The sequence below is a fragment of the Diorhabda sublineata genome, chromosome 6 (genome assembly GCF_026230105.1).
Source record: "Diorhabda sublineata isolate icDioSubl1.1 chromosome 6, icDioSubl1.1, whole genome shotgun sequence".
Lineage (NCBI taxonomy): Eukaryota > Metazoa > Arthropoda > Insecta > Coleoptera > Chrysomelidae > Diorhabda > Diorhabda sublineata.
The window spans coordinates 33,283,445-33,308,287 of NC_079479.1; the positions used below are offsets into that span (position 1 = coordinate 33,283,445).

At 34.9% G+C, this 24,843-nt stretch overlaps 1 protein-coding gene across 16 annotated transcripts in view; it reads left to right on the forward strand.

Moving 5' to 3' along the window:
- Positions 1-24,843, forward strand: part of LOC130444871 (uncharacterized) — a 103,490-nt gene that overhangs the window by 73,088 nt on the left and 5,559 nt on the right. For 11 of the 16 annotated variants that reach the window (XM_056780196.1, XM_056780197.1, XM_056780195.1 and 8 more), the window contains 4 exons: positions 5,440-5,496; positions 23,209-23,387; positions 23,672-23,804; positions 24,130-24,296. In XM_056780196.1, coding sequence (XP_056636174.1) covers positions 5,440-5,496; positions 23,209-23,387; positions 23,672-23,804; positions 24,130-24,296 — 536 coding nt within the window. The remainder of the gene's footprint in view (positions 1-5,439; positions 5,497-23,208; positions 23,388-23,671; positions 23,805-24,129; positions 24,297-24,843) is intronic. The other 5 variants (XM_056780198.1, XM_056780203.1, XM_056780206.1 and 2 more) reach the window with 2 other exon arrangements.

The window sequence follows — 24,843 nt, forward strand, 5'->3', positions numbered from 1 at the left end:
CATGGAAGAATTTGCCGAAATTCTCGGTTGTCCCTTAGGAGAAGTAGAAAAACTACGTGAGAAATTCGATAGTCAAGAAGATATATCTTTAATGGGTCACATGTACACGTCTTCCCCAACTATACACGAACTAAAAGATATAGCTCCTTATTTAACAGCCGATTGGACGGCTCATAGATACCCGAGAATAGAAGATAACACAAGATCTTTATCGTCTCCGGAGCATTCAGTAGCATCCCGAGATACATCATTAGTTCGAAAAGACAAACGTAGACCTAAATCGACCTCACCCACTCCGAAACCAATCAAATCTTCCTCAATTCTGAAACCTCTTCAACAACATCGTCGGTCTACGGATTTTTTTAGAAATCAGAAGTACGATCCGAAGATACAAGCATCGGTAGCTCGATTTCAACCGAAAGATGTAGCCAGGTACAAAAATGGGTGGAGTGTTTGCTCGAAACCGACGGTTTCGTTCAAAGGTGTTGTATTTAGGTTAAAAACTACACGAAACAATAGCACCAAGCAAACAATAGAAAGGTTCTTTCACTTTGCACGTTTCATTTTTCGTTTATAGAGCATGATAAAGTACATAAATTTTAGATGTGAATATCATCAGACGCACCCCGATGTTGTGCAGTATTTTCACATATGGTATAGTTTTATCTGAGATATTTCTTATTTAAGCTCTTAAATTTAGACCAACCCGGCATTCCCTCCACGTTCAACATCAGTCGTAGAAAATGTACCAATAAATATGATAGGTTGGGAAAAAAATAATTTAGTTTCTTTTTAATAACTGCATAATACTTATTGAATAAAGTCTTGCTATAAGGTATTTAGTAATTTGCACTCCGTAGGAAATTTCACTCAAAAATCACTCTGCTTTGAAAATGAAGTTTCTAGAACGTTTCACTCCCCCTTTTACTTTCGAGGAGAAACAGATGCAGCGCTGAGGTCCTTTGAAAATCACTAGATTCGGTGAGAAATTTCAAAAGTTCTACGAAGGAAGAAATATGGTTAGATTAGATTGATGAATCCTGTGACATACAAGCATCAGTAGCTGGATTCAAGTCGAAAGATGTATCCAGGTCCACAAAATAGTGGAGTGGTTGCTCGAAACCGACGGTTTCGTTCAAAGTTCAAAGTGAACGGTTCTTTCAAAAAGCTGCGGTGCAGAGGCTTGTAAAAATCACTAGGTTCAGTAAAAAATTTCAAAAGTTCTACAAAGGAAGAAATCTGGTTGAGTTAGGTTAGATTAGAATCCTCAATCCTGTAACATCGTCGAAGATACAAGCATCAGTAACTAGATTCAAGCCGAAAGATGTATCCAGGTTCACAAATGGGTGGAGTGGTTGCTCGAAACCGACGGTTTCGTTCAAAGTTCAAAGTGAACGGTTCTTTCAAAAAGCTGCGGTGCATAGGCTTGTAAAAATCACTAGGTTCAGTAAAAAATTTCAAAAGTTCTACAAAGGAAGAAATCTGGTTGAGTTAGATTAGATTAGAATCCTCAATCCTGTAACATCGTCGAAGATACAAGCATCAGTAACTAGATTCAAATCGAAAGATGTATCCAGGTTCAGAAATGTGTGGAGTGGTTGCTCGAAACCGACGGTTTCGTTCAAAGTTCAAAGTGAACGGTTCTTTCAAAAAGCTGCGGTGCATAGGCTTGTAAAAATCACTAGGTTCAGTAAAAAATTTCAAAAGTTCTACAAAGGAAGAAATCTGGTTGAGTTAGATTAGATTAGAATCCTCAATCCTGTAACATCGTCGAAGATACAAGCATCAGTAACTAGATTCAAATCGAAAGATGTATCCAGGTTCAGAAATGTGTGGAGTGGTTGCTCGAAACCGACGGTTTCGTTCAAAGTTCAAAGTGAACGGTTCTTTCAAAAAGCTGCGGTGCAGAGGCTTGTAAAAATCACTGGGTTCAGTAAAAAATTTCAAAAGTTCTACAAAGGAAGAAATCTGGTTGAGTTAGGTTAGGTTAGAATCCTCAATCCTGTGACATCGTCGAAGATACAAGCATCAGTAACTAGATTCAAGCCTAAAGATGTATCCAGGTCCACAAAATGGTGGAGTGGTTGCTCGAAACCGACGGTTTCGTTCAAAGTTCAAAGTGAACGGTTCTTACAAAAAGCTGCGGTGCAGAGGCTTGTAAAAAACACTGGGTTCAGTAAAAAATTTCAAAAGTTCTACAAAGGAAGAAATCTGGTTGAGTTAGGTTAGGTTAGAATCCTCAATCCTGTGACATCGTCGAAGATACAAGCATCAGTAACTAGATTCAAGCCTAAAGATGTATCCAGGTTCACAAATGGGTGGAGTGGTTGCTGGAAACCGACGGTTTCGTTCATAGTTCAAAGTGAACGGTTCTTTCAAAAAGCTGCGGTGCAGAGGCTTGTAAAAATCACTAGGTTCAGTAAAAAATTTCAAAAGTTCTACAAAGGAAGAAATCTGGTTGAGTTAGGTTAGGTTAGAATCCTCAATCCTGTGACATCGTCGAAGATACAAGCATCAGTAACTAGATTCAAGCCTAAAGATGTATCCAGGTTCACAAATGGGTGGAGTGGTTGCTCGAAACCGACGGTTTCGTTCAAAGTTCAAAGTGAACGGTTCTTTCAAAAAGCTGCGGTGCATAGGCTTGTAAAAATCACTAGGTTCAGTAAAAAATTTCAAAAGTTCTACAAAGGAAGAAATCTGGTTGAGTTAGATTAGATTAGAATCCTCAATCCTGTAACATCGTCGAAGATACAAGCATCAGTAACTAGATTCAAATCGAAAGATGTATCCAGGTTCAGAAATGTGTGGAGTGGTTGCTCGAAACCGACGGTTTCGTTCAAAGTTCAAAGTGAACGGTTCTTTCAAAAAGCTGCGGTGCAGAGGCTTGTAAAAATCACTGGGTTCAGTAAAAAATTTCAAAAGTTCTACAAAGGAAGAAATCTGGTTGAGTTAGGTTAGGTTAGAATCCTCAATCCTGTGACATCGTCGAAGATACAAGCATCAGTAACTAGATTCAAGCCTAAAGATGTATCCAGGTCCACAAAATGGTGGAGTGGTTGCTCGAAACCGACGGTTTCGTTCAAAGTTCAAAGTGAACGGTTCTTTCAAAAAGCTGCGGTGCAGAGGCTTGTAAAAATCACTGGGTTCAGTAAAAAATTTCAAAAGTTCTACAAAGGAAGAAATCTGGTTGAGTTAGGTTAGGTTAGAATCCTCAATCCTGTGACATCGTCGAAGATACAAGCATCAGTAACTAGATTCAAGCCTAAAGATGTATCCAGGTTCACAAATGGGTGGAGTGGTTGCTGGAAACCGACGGTTTCGTTCATAGTTCAAAGTGAACGGTTCTTTCAAAAAGCTGCGGTGCAGAGGCTTGTAAAAATCACTAGGTTCAGTAAAAAATTTCAAAAGTTCTACAAAGGAAGAAATCTGGTTGAGTTAGGTTAGGTTAGAATCCTCAATCCTGTGACATCGTCGAAGATACAAGCATCAGTAACTAGATTCAAGCCGAAAGATGTATCCAGGTCCACAAAATGGTGGAGTGGTTGCTCGAAACCGACGGTTTCGTTCAAAGTTCAAAGTGAACGGTTCTTTCAAAAAGCTGCGGTGCAGAGGCTTGTAAAAATCACTAGGTTCAGTAAAAAATTTCAAAAGTTCTACAAAGGAAGAAATCTGGTTGAGTTAGATTAGATTAGAATCCTCAATCCTGTAACATCGTCGAAGATACAAGCATCAGTAACTAGATTCAAATCGAAAGATGTATCCAGGTTCAGAAATGTGTGGAGTGGTTGCTCGAAACCGACGGTTTCGTTCAAAGTTCAAAGTGAACGGTTCTTTCAAAAAGCTGCGGTGCAGAGGCTTGTAAAAATCACTAGGTTCAGTAAAAAATTTCAAAAGTTCTACAAAGGAAGAAATCTGGTTGAGTTAGGTTAGATTAGAATCCTCAATCCTGTAACATCGTCGAAGATACAAGCATCAGTAACTAGATTCAAGCCGAAAGATGTATCCAGGTCCACAAAATGGTGGAGTGGTTGCTCGAACCGACGGTTTCGTTCAAAGTTCAAAGTGAACGGTTCTTTCAAAAAGCTGCGGTGCAGAGGCTTGTAAAAATCACTAGGTTCAGTAAAAAATTTCAAAAGTTCTACAAAGGAAGAAATCTGGTTGAGTTAGGTTAGATTAGAATCCTCAATCCTGTAACATCGTCGAAGATACAAGCATCAGTAACTAGATTCAAGCCGAAAGATGTATCCAGGTCCACAAAATGGTGGAGTGGTTGCTCGAACCGACGGTTTCGTTCAAAGTTCAAAGTGAACGGTTCTTTCAAAAAGCTGCGGTGCAGAGGCTTGTAAAAATCACTAGGTTCAGTAAAAAATTTCAAAAGTTCTACAAAGGAAGAAATCTGGTTGAGTTAGGTTAGATTAGAATCCTCAATCCTGTAACATCGTCGAAGATACAAGCATCAGTAACTAGATTCAAGCCGAAAGATGTATCCAGGTCCACAAAATGGTGGAGTGGTTGCTCGAACCGACGGTTTCGTTCAAAGTTCAAAGTGAACGGTTCTTTCAAAAAGCTGCGGTGCAGAGGCTTGTAAAAATCACTAGGTTCAGTAAAAAATTTCAAAAGTTCTACAAAGGAAGAAATCTGGTTGAGTTAGATTAGGTTAGAATCCTCAATCCTGTGACATCGTCGAAGATACAAGCATCAGTAACTAGATTCAAGCCGAAAGATGTATCCAGGTTCACAAATGGGTGGAGTGGTTGCTCGAAACCGACGGTTTCGTTCAAAGTTCAAAGTGTACGGTTCTTTCAAAAAGCTGCGGTGCAGAGGCTTGTAAAAATCACTAGGTTCAATAAAAAATTTCAAAAGTTCTACAAAGGAAGAAATCTGGTTGAGTTAGATTAGATTAGAATCCTCAATCCTGTAACATCGTCGAAGATACAAGCATCAGTAACTAGATTCAAATCGAAAGATGTATCCAGGTTCAGAAATGTGTGGAGTGGTTGCTCGAAACCGACGGTTTCGTTCAAAGTTCAAAGTGAACAGTTCTTTCAAAAAGCAGCGGGGCAGAGGCTTGTGAAAATCACTAGGTTCAGTGAGAAATTAGAAAGGCTCATTCACACTGCCTCTTGACTTTCTGTGAGCGGAAGATCTCGAACTTTTTTAAATATTTTAGTTGATTCGGATAATTGATGGGTGTTCACAACGAGGTTTGTTATCAATTGACACGTCGCAATTTTTAAACCATTCGTACACTGAGTCTGACATTAAAACATTTTCTGTAACCTTTTTATCATCTTTTCCTTAACTCTAAATGTTCGAATAAATGTATCAAGTTTATAATGCACGCCTGAATCGCTTTTAACATTGCAATCGTTTGCTTTAATAACGATAGATAGATACAATTTTTTATCAATTAGCATAAAATTTTTACGTATTCAATAGACCCAGAACCTCCCGTTCCGCCACCCAAAGGAGTATCCTCAAGAAGTCTGGCACCAGGTGAGTAAAATTTTATTCTAAATATTCATTGGTCAAAATCACCGAAGAAATATCATCGTAAGTATAATATGTATACATCTCAATTATAGTTTCAGACATAGGCCTTCTAACAGGCCCGTTGGTCCCACTTGAAACTACCAAAGACCCATATCCTTTGAATATCTAATCATGGTATCTTAGATTGAACCTTTTAACGTCACTGGAAAAATTCTAATGGGGTATTCACACTGTTGATCAAGTCAAATGAATTCGAATGATATTGAACAAATAAAACTTATATTCAGCTCAAATTATCGACTAAATTATATATGCAGCTTTTTATATTAAAAGTGGAATAAACAACCTGTGTTAGAGATATCCGAAAATAGGTGTATGCATATAAATTTTGTGAACGGTATATAAAATATACATGGTTTACAAATTCAATTCAATTATATGCGTTTCGTGCCAGTCTCCAATTTTCATTACAAAGATCCCTCGAAACGCAATCGATCCTAATTTTATTCTGGATGTCGTTTTGTTAGTTTATCGGGTAACGTTTAGATGTACGTATACTCAAAAAACTTGACTTCTCATATAAAAAGAGCAATAAATATAATATAAAGTGACATCATTAATAATAAAATATAGTGAGTATTAATATATTTGCCTATAGGTTCAAATTGTAATAAAATTTTTGTTTTGTGACTCAGTTTTATTCATATTTATAGTTTTTGATATCTTCCGAATCATAATCTACAGTGTTTTCTCAGAATCTATAGTCTGTACCACTTTAAATAGCCGAAAAAAGTTCGCTTTCGCCCTTTATCCGCATCCTATCTTCTATTCAATGTTGTTCTGTCTCTTATTTATGTTCTCACAGTGTCCAATCTCCATTTTGTTTGTTCTTCTTCCAATCTTTGAACAAATCTATAGTCTACCATCCATAACAGTTTATCCTGGATCTTTATCGTCTTCTTTGTTCCTTGTCAATGTAGTTCTGCTTCTTTTTCACATCCTCTAGTGTCCAATTCTCAATTTTTTTGACCCCATTCCATTCGTTGAACAAATCTATAATCTAAAACCCATAATAGTTTACCCTGGATATTTATCGTCTTCTTTGTTCCTTGTCAATGTAGTTCTGATTCTTTTTCACATCCTCTAGTGTCCAATTCTCAATTTTTTCGATCTCATTCCATTCGTTGAACAAATCTATAATCTACAACCCATAATAGTTTACCCTGGATCTTTATCGTCTTCTTTGCTCCTTGTCAATGTAGTTCTGCTTCTTTTTCACATCCTCTAGTGTCCAATTCTCAATTTTTTTGACCTCATTCCATTCGTTGAACAAATCTATAGTCAATACCAAGTTTAGTAATTAGAGAACAGTTAACTCGCGATCTATATAGGCATCCTATTTCATTTTCAATGTAATTGGGTCTCTCTTTTACATTCTCGTAGTGTCCTATTTCTAATTTGTTTCGTCTTAATCCAGTCATTGAACAATCTACATTCTATACCACCCTAAGTAACGCCACTTGTTCAATGACTTAAACAAACCTCTAGTCCATACTATTTAAGCTTAATAACATAATATGTATCAGTTTCCTCAATCACATGGTCCTCTTGATTTGTTGATCTCTCGGAACATACCATTTCTTTAGAAATATTTTTGTGGACACAAAAATTGCAGTGCAATTTTGTATATTTTCGGTTCGTTCTAAATAACCTTTAATATTTGTACTTGCCTTCTTCCAATATTATGTCCGAGTAAAAGAGAACACTTTCTAGGCCCCTCGTAAAAGGATGCGAACAATATCCACTTCCTTCTACCTTATGAATATAATAAATTCACTATTGTTTCATCTCGCACCTTAAGAATAATTAATGAAATTTTTAATCGCGGTAATAAGTGGAACTCCTTGAACCACATAATTAAATAATAGACCGGTACAAAGACAATTAAATGAAAATAAACTTCTATTCGGAGATAGATCAAAAATTACATTTTTTATTTGTTGTTTTGGATTAAGAAACAATATTAAATATATTTTTCAATTGTTAGTCAAAAACTAATTTTTTTATACCGTATAAAAATAAATCATCAAGCCAATTTTTTTATCTCGTCTGGTAACCTTCAATTTTCGAATCGTGTCATTATGCTAATTATTTTTCTACGTGACATTCTTAATATTTAATTCCTCTACTAATTTTTTATTTAAATTGTTTCTTTTTTTCTTGATATGTAACTTACTGGCCTAAAATTATAAAAAAGAATCTAGATCCCCGACACATTTTAATCGCACTTTAGTTAAGCTCGGATCGTGGTAAGCCTCGCCCACGAGGCGCGCGAAATTGTTTAGTTTTTATTTACAATTATGACGATCATTTGTTTTGGATATTAATAACTATTGTTTTGTAGTATGTGGGTGATACTGATGATTGTTCTTTTATTTATTATATATTAAAACCTTGCAGAAGTTTTTGCGTTTCAAACTATGAATATCTCATTTTTTTTTTGATTCCTTATCTGAATATCAATTTCTTAACATTTATGGACGATTCTTCATTCCGTAGGGCTAGTGGCACATACCTTCGGAGAACTAAAATTAACTACATTACTTACCAAGTGGAAAAAAATATGGAACAATGTTTTGAAACCGAAATATATCATTCATCAAACAGTTTCTAGTTTTTCAAATTATTTTTACCAATGTGGTCATTATGAATCTTGAACATCCGGAAAGAAGCAAAGAGGAATACCTAAAAGACAATGTATTGAACAGATGTAGGACATTGGACGAAATCATTTTGAACGCCAAAGCAAAAAGGAATACCAAGACATAATGTATTGAACAGATAGAGGAAATTGAATGAAATCAATTTGAATACTAGGGCAAAAAGGAAAGAGGAATATCAAGAAGATAATTTAGTGAACAGATTGAGAAAATTGGACGAAATTAATTTGAACACCAAGGCAACAGGCAAAGAGGAATATCAAGAAGTAATATATTGAAAAGATAGAGGAAATTGGACGAAATCGATCCGAACACCAAAACAAAAAGGAATACTAAGAAATAATGTATTGAACAGGTGGAGGAAATTGGACGAAATCATTTTGAACACCAAAGCAAAAAGGAATACCAAGAAATAATGTATTGAACAGATGGAGGACATTGGACGAAATCAATTTGAATACTAGGGCAAAAAGGAAAGAGGAATATCAAGAAGATAATTTAGTGAGCAGATTGAGAAAATTGGACGAAATTAATTTGAACACCAAGGCAACAGGCAAAGAGGAATATCAAGAAGTAATATATTGAAAAGATAGAGGAAATTGGACGAAATCGATCCGAACACCAAAACAAAAAGGAATACTAAGAAATAACGGATTGAACAGATTGAGGAAATTGAATGAAATAAATTTGACCACCAAAGCAAAAAGGAGTACAAAGAAATAACGGATTGAACAGATGGAGGACATTGGACGAAATCAATTTGAACACCAAAACAAAAAGGAATACTAAGAAATAACGGATTGAAGAGATTGAGGAAATTGAATGAAATCAATTTGACCACCAAAGCAAAAAGGAGTACAAAGAAATAACGGATTGAACAGATGGAGGACATTGGACGAAATCAATTTGAACACCAAAGCAAAAAGGAATACCAAGAAATAATGTATTGAACAGATGGAGGACATTGGACGAAATCAATTTGACCACCAAAGCAAAAAGGAGTACAAAGAAATAACGGATTAAACAGATGGAGGACATTGGACGAAATCAATTTGAACACCAAAGCAAAAAGGAATACCAAGAAATAATGTATTGAACAGGTGGAGGAAATTGGACGAAATCGATCCGAACACCAAAACAAAAAGGAATACTAAGAAATAACGGATTGAACAGATTGAGAAAATTGAATGAAATCAATTTGAACAGTAGGACAAAAAGGAAAGAGGAATATCAAGAAGATGATGTAGATAACAGATAGAGAAATCAATTTGAACGATAAAGAAACAAACAAAGAGGAATAGCAAAAATATAATTTATTTGGGAGATAGAGAAAATTGGACGAAGTAAATTGAACACTCTAGAAGAAATTAGGGTACTTTACAAGTAGGGAAAAACTGGGTTGAGTGTAACACGAGGTCTGAATCTAATGCCTAAAAAAGAAAAAGACAGAAAGAAAAAAGGAAACTTCCGTAGCAAAATCTACACATTAAAAAATTGATTTATACCAACATAAAGTTTGAATTCTCGAAAATAGTTATTAACAACGATTTTACAAAAAATATCTTCCATAATTTCTGTTATTTGAATTCAATATCTTGGTTGAAACCAAATATATATAAAGTCAGGTAGATTTTGATATCTGATATATATCATTATCAAAACCAGCGAAGTAGAAATAGAATTCAAATTCAAAGAATTAATTTCAAAAGTAGGTCCGGACTCGGACCATTTGGAGCCCTTAAAACTGTAGAGGGGACACGATAAATTTTTTAAAATTAATTGTTTGAAAACGAACTATTACGGCATATATAAAGAAGAAAATCAGCTAGTTTTGTACACTTCGAATTTATGACTCTATAATTTAAGAACATAAGAAATTTTTAGTGTTTTTAAGTTATCGAAACAATACAAAACTCAATCTGTAAAATTGTAATGGATAAAATTACTGCTACTTGACTTTTTCTCATCTTCAAAATTTACCTGTTGCTCCGACCGATTCTGAGCTGTGCGTGAAAGATCGAGAGAATGAGGTTCGTTGGCTTGTTTGGGTTTGGACTGTGGACATTACTTATGTGGGATGAGGGATACTTTGGGGAAGATTCGTCGCTTGATGCGCGATTTTTGTATCCCATAACATCGGTATCCACCTAAAGTTTATTTTGCCACCTCCTATACTGTTAAAGTTGTTTTGGTATTTATAAATTCCAATAACTTCTTTGTACAGTCTACTGCGGTAAATTGTGACAACAACAAATTTGATTTGATGGTCGTTTTTTGTTAACGCATCCTCTACTACTGCTAATGTCTTCCAGGCGGCAATTGTCTTTGTGCTCTTTAGTTCTGGTATTTAGAGACCGTTTTGTAGTGCCTACATGAGCACGGAATGCGGTAAACTCCTTTAGATTTTCACAGATTTTTCTAGTTGGCTTGAATATTATTTTCAAACTGTGTTTTCTTAGTGAACGGTTAATTCCATATATCATTTTTGGATTTTTGGAATGTTGTGCTTGCTGGTTTTTCTTCTCTATCCTTCATTCTGGAATAGAAGGGGATTAATTGACCCTAGCGCTATCAACTAACTCGTCGAAGTTGATTTTTGGCTATTTTAAGTTTAGAAAACACTTGCACTTGTGTGCAAGGTTTGGTAAAAACAAAGTTCTACGTAATATACTAGCTGGTAAACATCGAGATTGAGTAAGTTCAAATAGAACAGAAAAAACACATAGCAAACACTAGAAATATCATCTATTTCCAGAGCAGTGAATGTAAGCATTCTTTTACGTTTCTTTGGTTATCAGTGCGGCTGTACTGCGCGAATTGTTGCTTCTGTATCAACAGCTGACTTCTTTCTATTTTACACAGTTTAGAAACACTCTGCTAGGTTTTTGTGGGAAAGGTTTCAAGTTTCAAGGGTCAATCTTTTAGGGATCCAGCCAAAACGACTTCGTTTGTGCAAGACTAGTCTAAAATATTAAAAGAATTTTTATATAAACTGTTGAAGAGGAATCAAAAAAAAACGAACTGATAATTGATTGCCTGTATAAATTTTTTCTCCAATACGTTTTGCGACCTTTGCCATTACTACCGTAAGATAATATTGTTAGTTATATAATAATAATTATGTCCTTACAGGTAATAAATAAACTTTATACGATTATTTCATTGATGGCAAATCAATAGTCGTATCTAATCTGATACGATAAACTCGAAAAAAGTAATACGGTTTTTAACGCGATTTAAATTGGTTCAAATAACATAATTCCATCAAAAGTTAAATATAATTTTTTATGTAACAAAATATTTACTTTGAATACTCGAATTGAAAAAATAATAATAAACGAACATTGTACGAAGGTGTGTTTTACTGAAACGTCGTCGTATGTTGTGTGACAATTTTAGTGAAGTGATACTTGTGAGATTTTCATTGTGATGGATGTGAAGTTGAGGACAAAACAACCGGAACAAATAGCGAAGCAGAAACAGAATGGATATTATAGACATACCATCGCCAATCCTTTGGTTTACGGACCAATGCCTTACAGTCAGTATTTTTTATCATAAAAATATTACTATCAAAACAATCAAATTCTTTTGAAATGAATAAAAATATTTTACAAGAAAGTAGAACAAATCTATTATTGATTTAGTTGAACAATTATTTTCAATAGTATAATAAATAATTAAATAAGAAAGTTATAAATTCCGCGAGTGAGAATATTGACGACAATCAGTGTTAATTCGATATACTATTACTGATTATCTCATTCGATCTGGAATGATAGATAAAAAGTTAATTAGCCTAAAATTAACACCCCAGAAAACAGTCTTAAAAGTCGGGTTGCTTTGAGGAATCTTTTTCAGACTACATCCCGTATAAAACGTCTTAAAGTATCTGAAAGAATGAATCCAAATGACGTGTTGGTTTGAGGAATCTTTCTCAGACTACATACGGTATAAAACGGCCTAAATTTGCGAAGCACAAACCCACGCAACCACCAAAATCCCAGCTCTGCAGAGGAGCAACTCCTATATCGGGTCCAACTTCAACAAACCTTCCTCTTAACACAAATTTCCCTTATCTCTCTCTTTTTTAAAAGACGGGTTGGTTTGAGGAATCTTTTTTAGACTACATCTCGTATAAAACGTCTTAAAGTATCTGAAAGAATGAATCCAAATGACGTGTTGGTTTGAGGAATTTTTCTCATACTACATACGGTATAAAACGGCCTAAATTAGCGAAGCACAAACCCACGCAACCACCAAAATCCCAGCTCTGCAGAGGAGCAACTCCTATATCGGGTCCAACTTCAACAAACCTTCCTCTTAACACAAATTTCCCTTATCTCTCTCTTTTTTAAAAGACGGGTTGGTTTGAGGAATCTTTTTTAGACTACATCTCGTATAAAACGTCTTAAAGTATCTGAAAGAATGAATCCAAATGACGTGTTGGTTTGAGGAATTTTTCTCATACTACATACGGTATAAAACGGCCTAAATTAGCGAAGCACAAACCCACGCAACCACCAAAATCCCAGCTCTGCAGAGGAGCAACTCCTATATCAGGGCAAACTGCAACAAACCTTCCTCTTATCACAAATTTCCCTTATCTCTCTCTTTTTTAAAAGACGGGTTGGTTTGAGGAATCTTTTTTAGACTACATCTCGTATAAAACGTCTTAAAGTATCTGAAAGAATGGTTTCAAATAACGTGTTGGTTTGAGGAATCTTTTTCAGACTACATACGGTATAAAACGGCCTAAATTTGCGAAGCACAAACCCACGCAACCACCAAAATCCCAGCTCTGCAGAGGAGCAACTCCTATATCGGGTCCAACTTCAACAAACCTTCCTCTTAACACAAATTTCCCTTATCTCTCTCTTTTTTAAAAGACGGGTTGGTTTGAGGAATCTTTTTTAGACTACATCTCGTATAAAACGTCTTAAAGTATCTGAAAGAATGAATCCAAATGACGTGTTGGTTTGAGGAATTTTTCTCATACTACATACGGTATAAAACGGCCTAAATTAGCGAAGCACAAACCCACGCAACCACCAAAATCCCAACCCTGCAGAGGAGCAACTCCTATATCAGGGCAAACTGCAACAAACCTTCCTCTTATCACAAATTTCCCTTATCTCTCTCTTTTTTAAAAGACGGGTTGGTTTGAGGAATCTTTTTTAGACTACATCTCGTATAAAACGTCTTAAAGTATCTGAAAGAATGAATCCAAATGACGTGTTGGTTTGAGGAATTTTTCTCATACTACATACGGTATAAAACGGTCTAAATTAGCGAAGCACAAACCCACGCAACCACCAAAATCTCAGCTCTGCAGAGGAGCAACTCCTATATCGGGTCCAACTTCAACAAACCTTCCTCTTAACACAAATTTCCCTTATCTCTCTCTTTTTTAAAAGACGGGTTGGTTTGAGGAATCTTTTTTAGACTACATCTCGTATAAAACGTCTTAAAGTATCTGAAAGAATGAATCCAAATGACGTGTTGGTTTGAGGAATTTTTCTCATACTACATACGGTATAAAACGGTCTAAATTAGCGAAGCACAAACCCACGCAACCACCAAAATCTCAGCTCTGCAGAGGAGCAACTCCTATATCAGGGCCAATTGCAACAAACCTTCCTCTTATCACAAATTTCCCTTATCTCTCTCTTTTTTAAAAGACGGGTTGGTTTTGAGGAATCTTTTTTAGACTAAATCCCGTATAAAACGTCTTAAAGTATCTGAAAGAATGGTTTCAAATAACGTGTTGGTTTGAGGAATCTTTCTCAGACTACATACGGTATAAAACGGACTAAATTAGCGAAGCACAAACCCACGCAACCACCAAAATCCCAGCTCTGCAGAGGAGCAACTCCTATATCAGCGCCAACTGCAACAAACCTTCCTCTTAACACAAATTTCCCTTATCTCTCTCTTTTTTAAAAGACGGGTTGGTTTGAGGAATCTTTTTTAGACTACATCTCGTATAAAACGTCTTAAAGTATCTGAAAGAATGAATCCAAATGACGTGTTGGTTTGAGGAATCTTTTTCAGACTACATACGGTATAAAACGGCCTAAATTTGCGAAGCACAAACCCACGCAACCACCAAAATCCCAGCTCTGCAGAGGAGCAACTCCTATATCGGGTCCAACTTCAACAAACCTTCCTCTTAACACAAATTTCCCTTATCTCTCTCTTTTTTAAAAGACGGGTTGGTTTGAAGAATCTTTTTTAGACTAAATCCCGTATAAAACGTCTTAAAGTATCTGAAAGAATGAATCCAAATAACGTGTTGGTTTGAGGAATCTTTTTCAGACTACATACGGTATAAAACGGCCTAAATTAGCGAAGCACAAACCCACGCAACCACCAAAATCCCAGCTCTGCAGAGGAGCAACTCCTATATCAGCGCCAACTGCAACAAACCTTCCTCTTAACACAAATTTCCCTTATCTCTCTCTTTTTTAAAAGACGGGTTGGTTTGAGGAATCTTTTTTAGACTACATCCCGTATAAAACGTCTTAAAGTATCTGAAAGAATGAATCCAAATGACGTGTTGGTTTGAGGAATTTTTCTCAGACTACATACGGTATAAAACGGCCTAAATTTGCGAAGCACAAACCCACGCAACCACCAAAATCCCACCTCTGCAGAGGAGCAACTCCTATATCGGGTCCAACTTCAACAAACCTTCCTCTTATCACAAATTTCCCTTATCTCTCTCTTTTTTAAAAGACGGGTTGGTTTTGAGGAATCTTTTTTAGACTAAATCCCGTATAAAACGTCTTAAAGTATCTGAAAGAATGAATCCAAATAACGTGTTGGTTTGAGGAATCTTTTTCAGACTACATACGGTATAAAACGGCCTAAATTTGCGAAGCACAAACCCACGCAACCACCAAAATCCCACCTCTGCAGAGGAGCAACTCCTATATCGGGTCCAACTTCAACAAACCTTCCTCTTATCACAAATTTCCCTTATCTCTCTCTTTTTTAAAAGACGGGTTGGTTTTGAGGAATCTTTTTTAGACTACATCCCGTATAAAACGTCTTAAAGTATCTGAAAGAATGGTTTCAAATAACGTGTTGGTTTGAGGAATCTTTCTCAGACTACATACGGTATAAAACGGCCTAAATTAGCGAAGCACAAACCCACGCAACCACCAAAATCCCAGCTCTGCAGAGGAGCAACTCCTATATCGGGTCCAACTTCAACAAACCTTCCTCTTAACACAAATTTCCCTTATCTCTCTCTTTTTTAAAAGACGGGTTGGTCTTGAGGAATCGTTTTCGTACTACAATTGAGAATATCAATTAAAAAATACCAAAAAAAAAATTATGACGTCAGATTATTACGTTACATACATGGGGATGATAACAATTTATCAACGTTGTACCAGGTGGTAAATTGAGCACTAAATCATTGAGATTATACATATTTTTATGTAAAGAAAAGTGCCTTAAAGACGAGAAAATTAACTAAGAAAAATTCCAATTATTAGAACTATACTTCCATTATTAATAATTTGAATTTACTGCTGAAAATAACGTCGCTCAATTAAATAAATTTTTTTAACGTACTTGAAGTAAATTGGAATATCTAAAAAAATTAAGGTACAATCTAAACACTTTAGAGAATTTATTACCGTTAGAATTTTTCATTTAAATCAATTTTGTAACAAACTTGACGATTATTAATTAACAAATTTCCCAAACTTGCTTCATCGTTCCAAACTATAAGGATATTCAAATAATTGTCGAAAAATTTTGTCGTTATGTTGAGCCCATTTTATATATACACACAAAACAAACTTTTGAAAATTTGGAAAATATAAATATATAATAATACGAGGGTGGTTCAAGTATAAACCGGATTTTTGCTTTAAAAAATTTGATTATTAAGTTAGAGGGCTGAAATTTTGTTACAGTTTCTCACATACTTAAACCACTTCTCCAGAAGCTTTCAGATGCCTTTTTCGTAAAAATCTCTCGGTTTTTTACGTAACCATTCACACACGTAATATTCTACGCATTGCTTTCGAATCGCTGTCCGTCAAGTGCCTCTTTCAATGAAACAAATTAATAATAGTCGCATTGCGATAAATCTGGACTATAAAGGGGGGTGTTCAAGTGTTTCCCAACCGAACTCGATCATCGTTTCCATCGTGGACAAACCTAAACGTGGTCTGGCGTTGTCTTGTAACACCACAGATTGGAATATCGCGTGCGAATTTCTACTCCACATTATTGAAATTTTGCGTTAACTCAGCCGTTCGTGAATCATTAGTTAAATACTACCAACACTGATCCCCAATTCTTGAGCCATATCGCGGTCAGTACTGCCTTGGTTTCCCCAAAACGAGTTTTCTATAGCGCAGCGCTGACGATCTCATCGGTATAACTTGTTCTGGGCATATGGCACGCATATGGCAAGTTATCCTCTTTGGAAAGCCAATTATACAATTGAGTCTAGGAGTGGCACTCATCCCCGAATTACTCAAGTAATTTCCGATAAATTTGCGCGGATTTTATATTATCTTTGATCAAAAAAGAAAAACGATGCGTCGCGCAATAGACACTGGTAAATCCTTCTTGCTCATTGCTATAAGTACTCTAAAATGTGTGCTCACGTGGTCGCGGCTGTTCTCTACGCTTCCTAACAGACCAGTCTAACATATAGCACAGTCACTAAATTTTTCGCGCGTTTATTCAAAAATTTATAACCAGTAGATTCAAAAAAATTATTAAGTCGTAAAATTGTTATTTGGAAGTTCGTAACAAGAAAAAACAAGTCAATAATATAATTTTTAGTAAGTAAATCATTTTTTTAGTTTGTTTTGAATTTATTTTTAGCTGTTTAATCTTCCAAAGCTTTGAATTATTATCATTCATTTCATTAATTTTTTCATATTTTTTTTCTCACATTAGACAGTTCCGTCCTGTGAATGTTTTCAATACTGTTCCGTAGGTTTTGAAAATTTTTCGTCAGGTTTTCGAGAAATTTCTTTATAGTCGCCTCAAATTTTCTCATAAATAGATTTCAACAACACTTATTTTTTGTATAATAAGATACTTAGTATAATCAAAATTCTAAATTATCACATGTTTTATTCAAGAAAGTAAAAGTGGATTTAGCCTTCAGCAAAATATGTTAACTTTCCTTTTTGTTTTATACAAACATAAACATGACATCGACTGTATTTTCTTTAATTTATAAAAACTTTTTAACATATATATAAGAAATAGTTAAACGGAACTATCTTAAATCTTCTGTTGTACATTTTATTTTTATTACTTTCAGTGTTAATACTTATTTTTAAGCCCTCAAACAAATTACTGGCCAAATTTTTTGGGTAATTGATAAAATCCAGTGACAGATGATAGTAACCTCATAGTTAGAGTACACATAAAATTATTTTGTATCTATATGTAAAATAATAAATGATTATTGGTGACGTTTAATCCATAATTTCCAAACCAAACCGTTCGAGTACCTCAGCTGTTGGTTAACAAAGAATTCTAGAAGTTACAACGAATATAAAAACAACAATAGCACTGTCAAACAATTGAATACTGGTTTCTTATTCCAATATCACTATTTTGATAAACTCCATGCAAAAAAGCCGTCACTGAAGTGCAGGACGGAATTTTACGTACCGTTCAATCATACATTACGAAGTGATTAAAATAAGTAGTATGATTTCCTTCCGAACTTAGATTTCTGAACCCCACCATTTGACATTTGACATTTGACAATCAACTAATATGTCGATCGATACCTCAGACAAAGTGTGCGCGAGAACTTTTTTACTTCGATGATCATTTATGGTAGTGTCATTTCAAGTTATGTGCTGTTTTTTTGTTGATCTTTTGTTATCGTGACACTTTACTGTTAACATGAAAGTATTTTGCAACAATATGAAACTGCAAATGTGTTTGCAAAGCAGTTGTTAGACATTGGAAATAACAAAGTCGCAGTGGACACCTCGATCTGATTCATGACATTACCCACAGACCCAAAATGATGTAGTCAAGGATCTCAATGCGACCATTCAGAATTTTCTTCCGGAACAGTTGCTTTCCTTCAAATCAGTCGAGATCGTTATGACCCAAGATGACGTAGAAATTGCCTGGATTACCACCTCACAATTTGCAGTTAAAAGTAGGATCAGTTGTTATCATGCTACGTAACATCAATCAACCTCGACTGTGCAATGGAACAAGACTGACTGTGAAATAGGTGATGAATAATATGAATGAGGCAACAATCATAAAAGGAAAATACAAAGGAAAGGATGACTTATATCCCGCGTATACAGATGATTCCATACGTCTGGCCTTTGCGTTGACCATAAATAAATCGCAAGGCTAGTCGGTGGAAGTTTGCGGAATCAACTTGGAGTTTACCTGTTTCGCCTATGAAGAATTATACATCGCGTCACAACAAAACAAAAAATATGATTTACCAGAAAGCTTTAAATTGATTAACAGGCTGTATCATAACTGTGTGTGTCTGTCAATATCAAATTGAAACTTTATAAATAGCCAGTATTTTAAGACAACTCTGTTGTGTGTGTAATTAATAAGAAAACATCACTTATACCGAGTATTTTTTTATTTATTTTGATATTTTCACTAAGCGTTTTGTTTTGCTTGTCATTTCTCCTTGTACTATGCGGTTGATTTCATAAGATTACATATTTAAATGTTCCTCGTTTTATTAATGTTGCTGTTGGCGTAGTGTGCACAGTCACGAATAGTTTAAAATGAGCAGCTGACGACGCTGGGCATTTAAAGAAAAAGTACGTGACACTTTTATAGACATTTCTTTCATTTGTAAATGGGGAAACTTAAAACTATGATACTTTCTTCGTCGGTCATAGTCAATGGTTGTTCGTTCGATCAATTATATTTTATAAAAGAAAAGTTTGCGTTAAAGAAAATGTGTGTGAATTGGTAATAAAAGTGTGTTGATGGAAAGTTGAAAGGAAAATGATGGTTAGAAACGCTATTAGATTTTTAAAAGGTACGTTTTTGTTCAAAAATTGTATAATAAATCACTGCTTCATATTCAAATTCAATCAAGGCTGTTGAACCTCCATTAAAGGCACAGTTTTTGTTACATATGACGTGTTTTTGACCCGAGTTTTGCTATTAAAATTAATTCATTTGAGTAGAAATCGAAAAAAATATAAGACCAGTCAATTTCAACTGACACTTTGCACGTAAAAAAATTGATGATTTCTATTCCGAGTCCGTTCAGGCGTTCTACCCAACCGATTTGCTTCATTTTTTTTTCAATGAAAGGTATTGATGCACAGATCAGCCATCAACCGTCGGATTTCATATAATTTTCACCATTCTCAAGTTATACTCAAATGCGATTTCCCCCTGTACATTACTTATGGGAGTTTTTCACATACACACGTTCTATCCTCAATATTTCAGGTTCTAATATAGCTACAGAGTTCGTTTTGATTTAAGAACACTCGCTGAAACACCTTCTTTCTTTTGAGTTTTTGAACTCTTAAATCGGTTTAGTTGGAGAGGAGCTAGGCGCGGACATTCAATGTGGAGTTATGGATTTTTGTAAGTTTTTGGCAATTTTTCTACATTCAAAGATCTATATCTCAGGTTTTAATATAGCTACAGAGTTTGTTTTGGTTTAAGAACACTCGCTGAAACACCTTCTTTCTTTTGAGTTTTTGAACTCTTAAATCGGTTGAGTTGGAGAGGAGTTAGGCGCGGACATTCAATGTGGAGTTATGGATTTTTGTAAGTTTTTGGCAATTTTTCTACATTCAAAGATCTATATCTCAGGTTCTAATATAGTTACAGAGTTCGTTTTGGTGTAAGAACACTCGCTGAAACACCTTCTTTCTTTTGAGTCTTTGAACTCTTAAATCGGTTGAGTTGGAGAGGAGCTAGGCGCGGACATTCAATGTGGAGTTATGGATTTTTGTAGATTTTTGGCAATTTTTCTACATTCAAAGATCTATATCTCAGGTTCTAATATAGTTACAGAGTTCGTTTTGGTGTAAGAACACTCGCTGAAACACCTTCTTTCTTTTGAGTCTTTGAACTCTTAAATCGGTTGAGTTGGAGAGGAGCTAGGCGCGGACATTCAATGTGGAGTTATGGATTTTTGGCAATTTTTCTACATTCAAAGATCTATATCTCAGGTTCTAATATAGTTACAGAGTTCGTTTTGGTGTAAGAACACTCGCTGAAACACCTTCTTTCTTTTGAGTCTTTGAACTCTTAAATCGGTTGAGTTGGAGAGGAGCTAGGCGCGGACATTCAATGTGGAGTTATGGATTTTTGTAGATTTTTGGCAATTTTTCTACATTCAAAGATCTATATCTCAGGTTTTAATATAGCTACAGAGTTGGTTTTGGTTTAAGAACACTCGCTGAAACACCTTCTTTCTTTTGAGTTTTTGAACTCTTAAATCGGTTTAGTTGGAGAGGAGTTAGGCGCGGACATTCAATGTGGAGTTATGGATTTTTGTAGATTTTTGGCAATTTTTCTACATTCAAAGATCTATATCTCAGGTTCTAATATAGCTACAGAGTTTGTTTTGGTTTAAGAACACTCACTGAAACACCTTCTTTCTTTTGAGTTTTTGAACACTTAAATCGGTTGAGTTGGACAGTAGCTAGGCGCGGACATTCAATGTGGAGTTGGGGATTTTTGTAGGTTTTTGGCAATTTTTCTACATTCAAAGATCTATATCTCAGGTTCTAATATAGCTACAGAGTTCGATTTGGTTTAAGAACACTCGCTGAAACACCTTCTTTCTTTTGAGTTTTTGAACACTTAAATCGGTTGAGTTGGAGAGGAGCTAGGCGCGGACTTTGGATTTTTGTAGGTTTTTGGCAATTTTTCTACATTCAAAGATCTATATCTCAGGTTCTAATATAGTTACAGAGTTCGTTTTGGTGTAAGAACACTCGCTGAAACACCTTCTTTCTTTTGAGTTTTTGACCATTTAAATCGGTTAAGTTGGAGAGGAACTAGGAGCGGATATAATAAAAAAATTAACTCAATAAATTCGAAAATCTGCTTATTTATTGCCTTTAAGGCGGAACAGAGTTCGCCGGGTCAGCTAGTATGTTCAGAATACTTTAGTTTCTACAATGGATTTTAGGAACAGCATGATTTCTCTGTTCTTGGTTCAAAAGACGGACTATCCGCTATTATTTGAGATTGACGTCAACAGTGTACCAAAAATCGCTTTCGTTGCTTCATTTTCTGATTAACATAAGCGATATATACACAGATTAACTACTACTTTGAGATTTACTTTGCAATTTTGGTATAAACAATTTACATCTTCCTAATGTCGATTATGATTATTGATTTGTCAAAGATATAATTCAAAAACTATTTAGTCTAGAAATTAATAACTATTTTTGGGGATTATGAATCTTTACATGAATAAAATAAAGTTACTTTCCGCGCATTTCGGCTTCAAAAGTAGGAGGTAGTTTTATGTAAACATTACCATATGAATTCAGTTGTTGCAGAGGACTAAAAATTCATTTACTATTGCCAGCTGTGGTCATATTTTTTCTGTTTAAATTACCCGTTTAGTACCGGATGTATTACGAATATTTTTATTTCATACCTCGCTAGAAAGTACGTACGTACTACAAATAGATGTTGTACTTAATATAACAAGCGAAGATAATTTCAGTAAAATTAAATACAAAGATGAAAAAATATTCACGTTCATTATTTTCTCGGTAATATTCGATTTAGTTCGACCGGTTTTATTTGTTGTTGTCGATCTATACTTTCAAATGATTCACTGATTCTGAAAATTAAATATTAAAATGCTGACCTAGACAAATTGTTAAGATAAGATTCAATATTTACTCACTGTAAAGGCCAAAAGTTGAATTTTTGGCCTGCGCGTCATTATACCCGAAGCATAACCGAGTTATATCTATGTCTCCACTCGTTATTTTCTTAGACAGCCCCGTATCTTTCCCTCGAAGATCAAAAGAAACTTATATTATCCAAACAGACTACAGAAAAAACCATTAAATAAATGTGATACAAATAGAAATATTTTAAGTTTTAAGTTAACATTGTTAACCTACATAATAACCTCATTAATATGTATACAAAGTACTCCATTAGTATTCTGATGACAAATCAAACACGAAGATAACTAAAAGTGTCCAATCAGATTAAGTATGCGCTAAAAAAAGTATTTATTTCATATCTGTTAATTTTATAATATCCTACACCAACAACATTCACTATTAATTGTCTGACGATGTCTGAAGACGAAAATTTGGTTATCGAAACGTCGGAAGTGTTATAGTAGTAAACATACCTTCATCTATTATATAATACCAGGAGTGTGAAGAGATTTTATAGATAATCAAATTAGATTTTTACGTCGTTAACTTGTTGATTAAGGAGTTTATGTTCTAAGACACTCATGTCAAAGTTAAGGCCCGCGGGCCGTTTCCGGCCCCATTATCAATAAAGCCCGCGATCTCAATGTGTCACAAAAAGAAAAATCATGTTTTTTAGAGCTTATAGACTTGGTTTCCTCTACGGATGTTTCAAATATTCCGGCTCTCAAGTCTATGGATGTTTATATATGTTATAATAATTCAGTTCTTCATTTTTTTTTTTTATTTTCAATCTGGCCCACCTAAGAATTCAAAATTTAATATACGGCCCTCTACAAAATTGAGTTTGACAGCTCTGCATATTTTTTCATTCATCACGTTCAATGTATTGTTTACTAATTTATTATTAGTTCATTGTCTCATTATCATTAGTAACTAAAGACGATACTTTCACAAATTAATTGCTTGTAGTGTAATTTCCTATCTATTTACTTGAACAGGAAGCTCGCGCGACCTTCTCGATTTATGCCAGGCCCGGTTTGAGGAAATTTAACTGAGAAAATCAAAAATATTGTGCGCAATTAATATTGTGATTATAAAAATGTGTTTGATTCTTACAGAATCGCCAAGGAAATATGTGGAAAACGAAGTAACGATCCATTACAAGACGCCCGTTCGTCAAGAAATCAAAGAATACGTAAGCGAAGACGAGCTGGCGCATCGACAAGCAGAGGCCATGAAGAAAATCTATCAAGAAGAGAGGCGGAAGAAATATCTGCAGGTTAGCAAGTCACTTCAAGTAAGTTATCGTAAATAGGTTTTAAATTTGGCGGGTGTGGCGGCTGAATGCTTTGGAATAACAAACCGAAGCAGAGAAAGCTAACGCTGTGTTGATAATAATTCGAAAATGGTATGTAATGAATCACTTCACGTAACAAAATATTTTAATTTATATTTGTCGATTTATATTTTATTCGAATGTCAATCTGCCACAACTTAAATTATCAGATAATAAAAAAAATACTTGCTTCAACTTTTTTTGTGTTATTTTCCAAATATTATTAATAACAAATCTTTCGACAGGAACTTCAAGACATGAATTCCAGACGACACACAGACAATTTTATTCCCTCCCAAAAATCTCCAATATCCCTAAATAGATACGACGACTTCGACGATCTTAGCCCTTCGTTGAAACAAAGACCTCGATCTCCAGGTAAGTCTTCAAGGTTATCATTTAAAAAAAAAATTATTTTTGTCCACCAGTTGTTCATAATAGAAGACTTAGGAGCAGATTCCAAAGGTCGACCATTTAAGAATTGGTAGTTAAAAAAGAAATTTAACTTTTTTAATGGTTTTTATTTCATTTATATGGTTTATATTCATGGACAGTCACTCAAATTGTCAAAGTTGATAGAGTGCATAAGAATAATGAAGAACTTAATATAGATTTAAAAATATTGCAGTGGAATAGACCATAAACCACCTCAATGAAATCTATCGATCACAATATGTTCTATAAACAAAAATTTCGTTTCCAGATCCTCGTATTTGCGCTAGAGCCCTTTACAATTTCGTCGGTCAGTCGTCTAGAGAACTAACTTTCCGAAAAGGTGACGTCATTTATCTCAGAAGACAAATCGACAAGAATTGGTATGAAGGTGAACTGAACGCCATGGTTGGACTTTTTCCAGCTAATTATGTAGAAGTAAGTAAAAATATAATTCCAGCTGATTTGACCGTAATTTCGTTACTAGATTTATCCTTGCAAATACAAACTTCCTTTCGATTACTACAGCAGTCAAAAAGTGATGATTGGAGTGATAAGATTCCATCTATTGGTGGATTATTCCCAACTTCTTTTTTAGTCTCCTAGTGTTGTTTGATTGAAATAGTGGTTGTATTAAGGCGTTTGGATGATTTTCCATTCTGTCATGGTTAAACTATAGAGTTTAAACTTTCATGAGTTAAGTTAGATCTTCCAGACTTCCAGATCATTTTCTTAACTATGTACTCCTTTCTGGTTAGATGTATCACAGAGCAAGGAAGGTTAGTTTTCGTCTTAGTTTGGTCAACAGTATCTATATTCAGATCCTTATGGAAGCTACTGGTTTGAATGTACCAAGGTGCGTCCACTTACTTTGTTTTGAAATCTTTGATTTTCACTAGCACAGCCCCACAGTTAACTTTGAGATTTCCAGTGAGCATAACTAAGTATTTTGTTGTATTTGTGAATAGAATTCATTTGTAGGTAT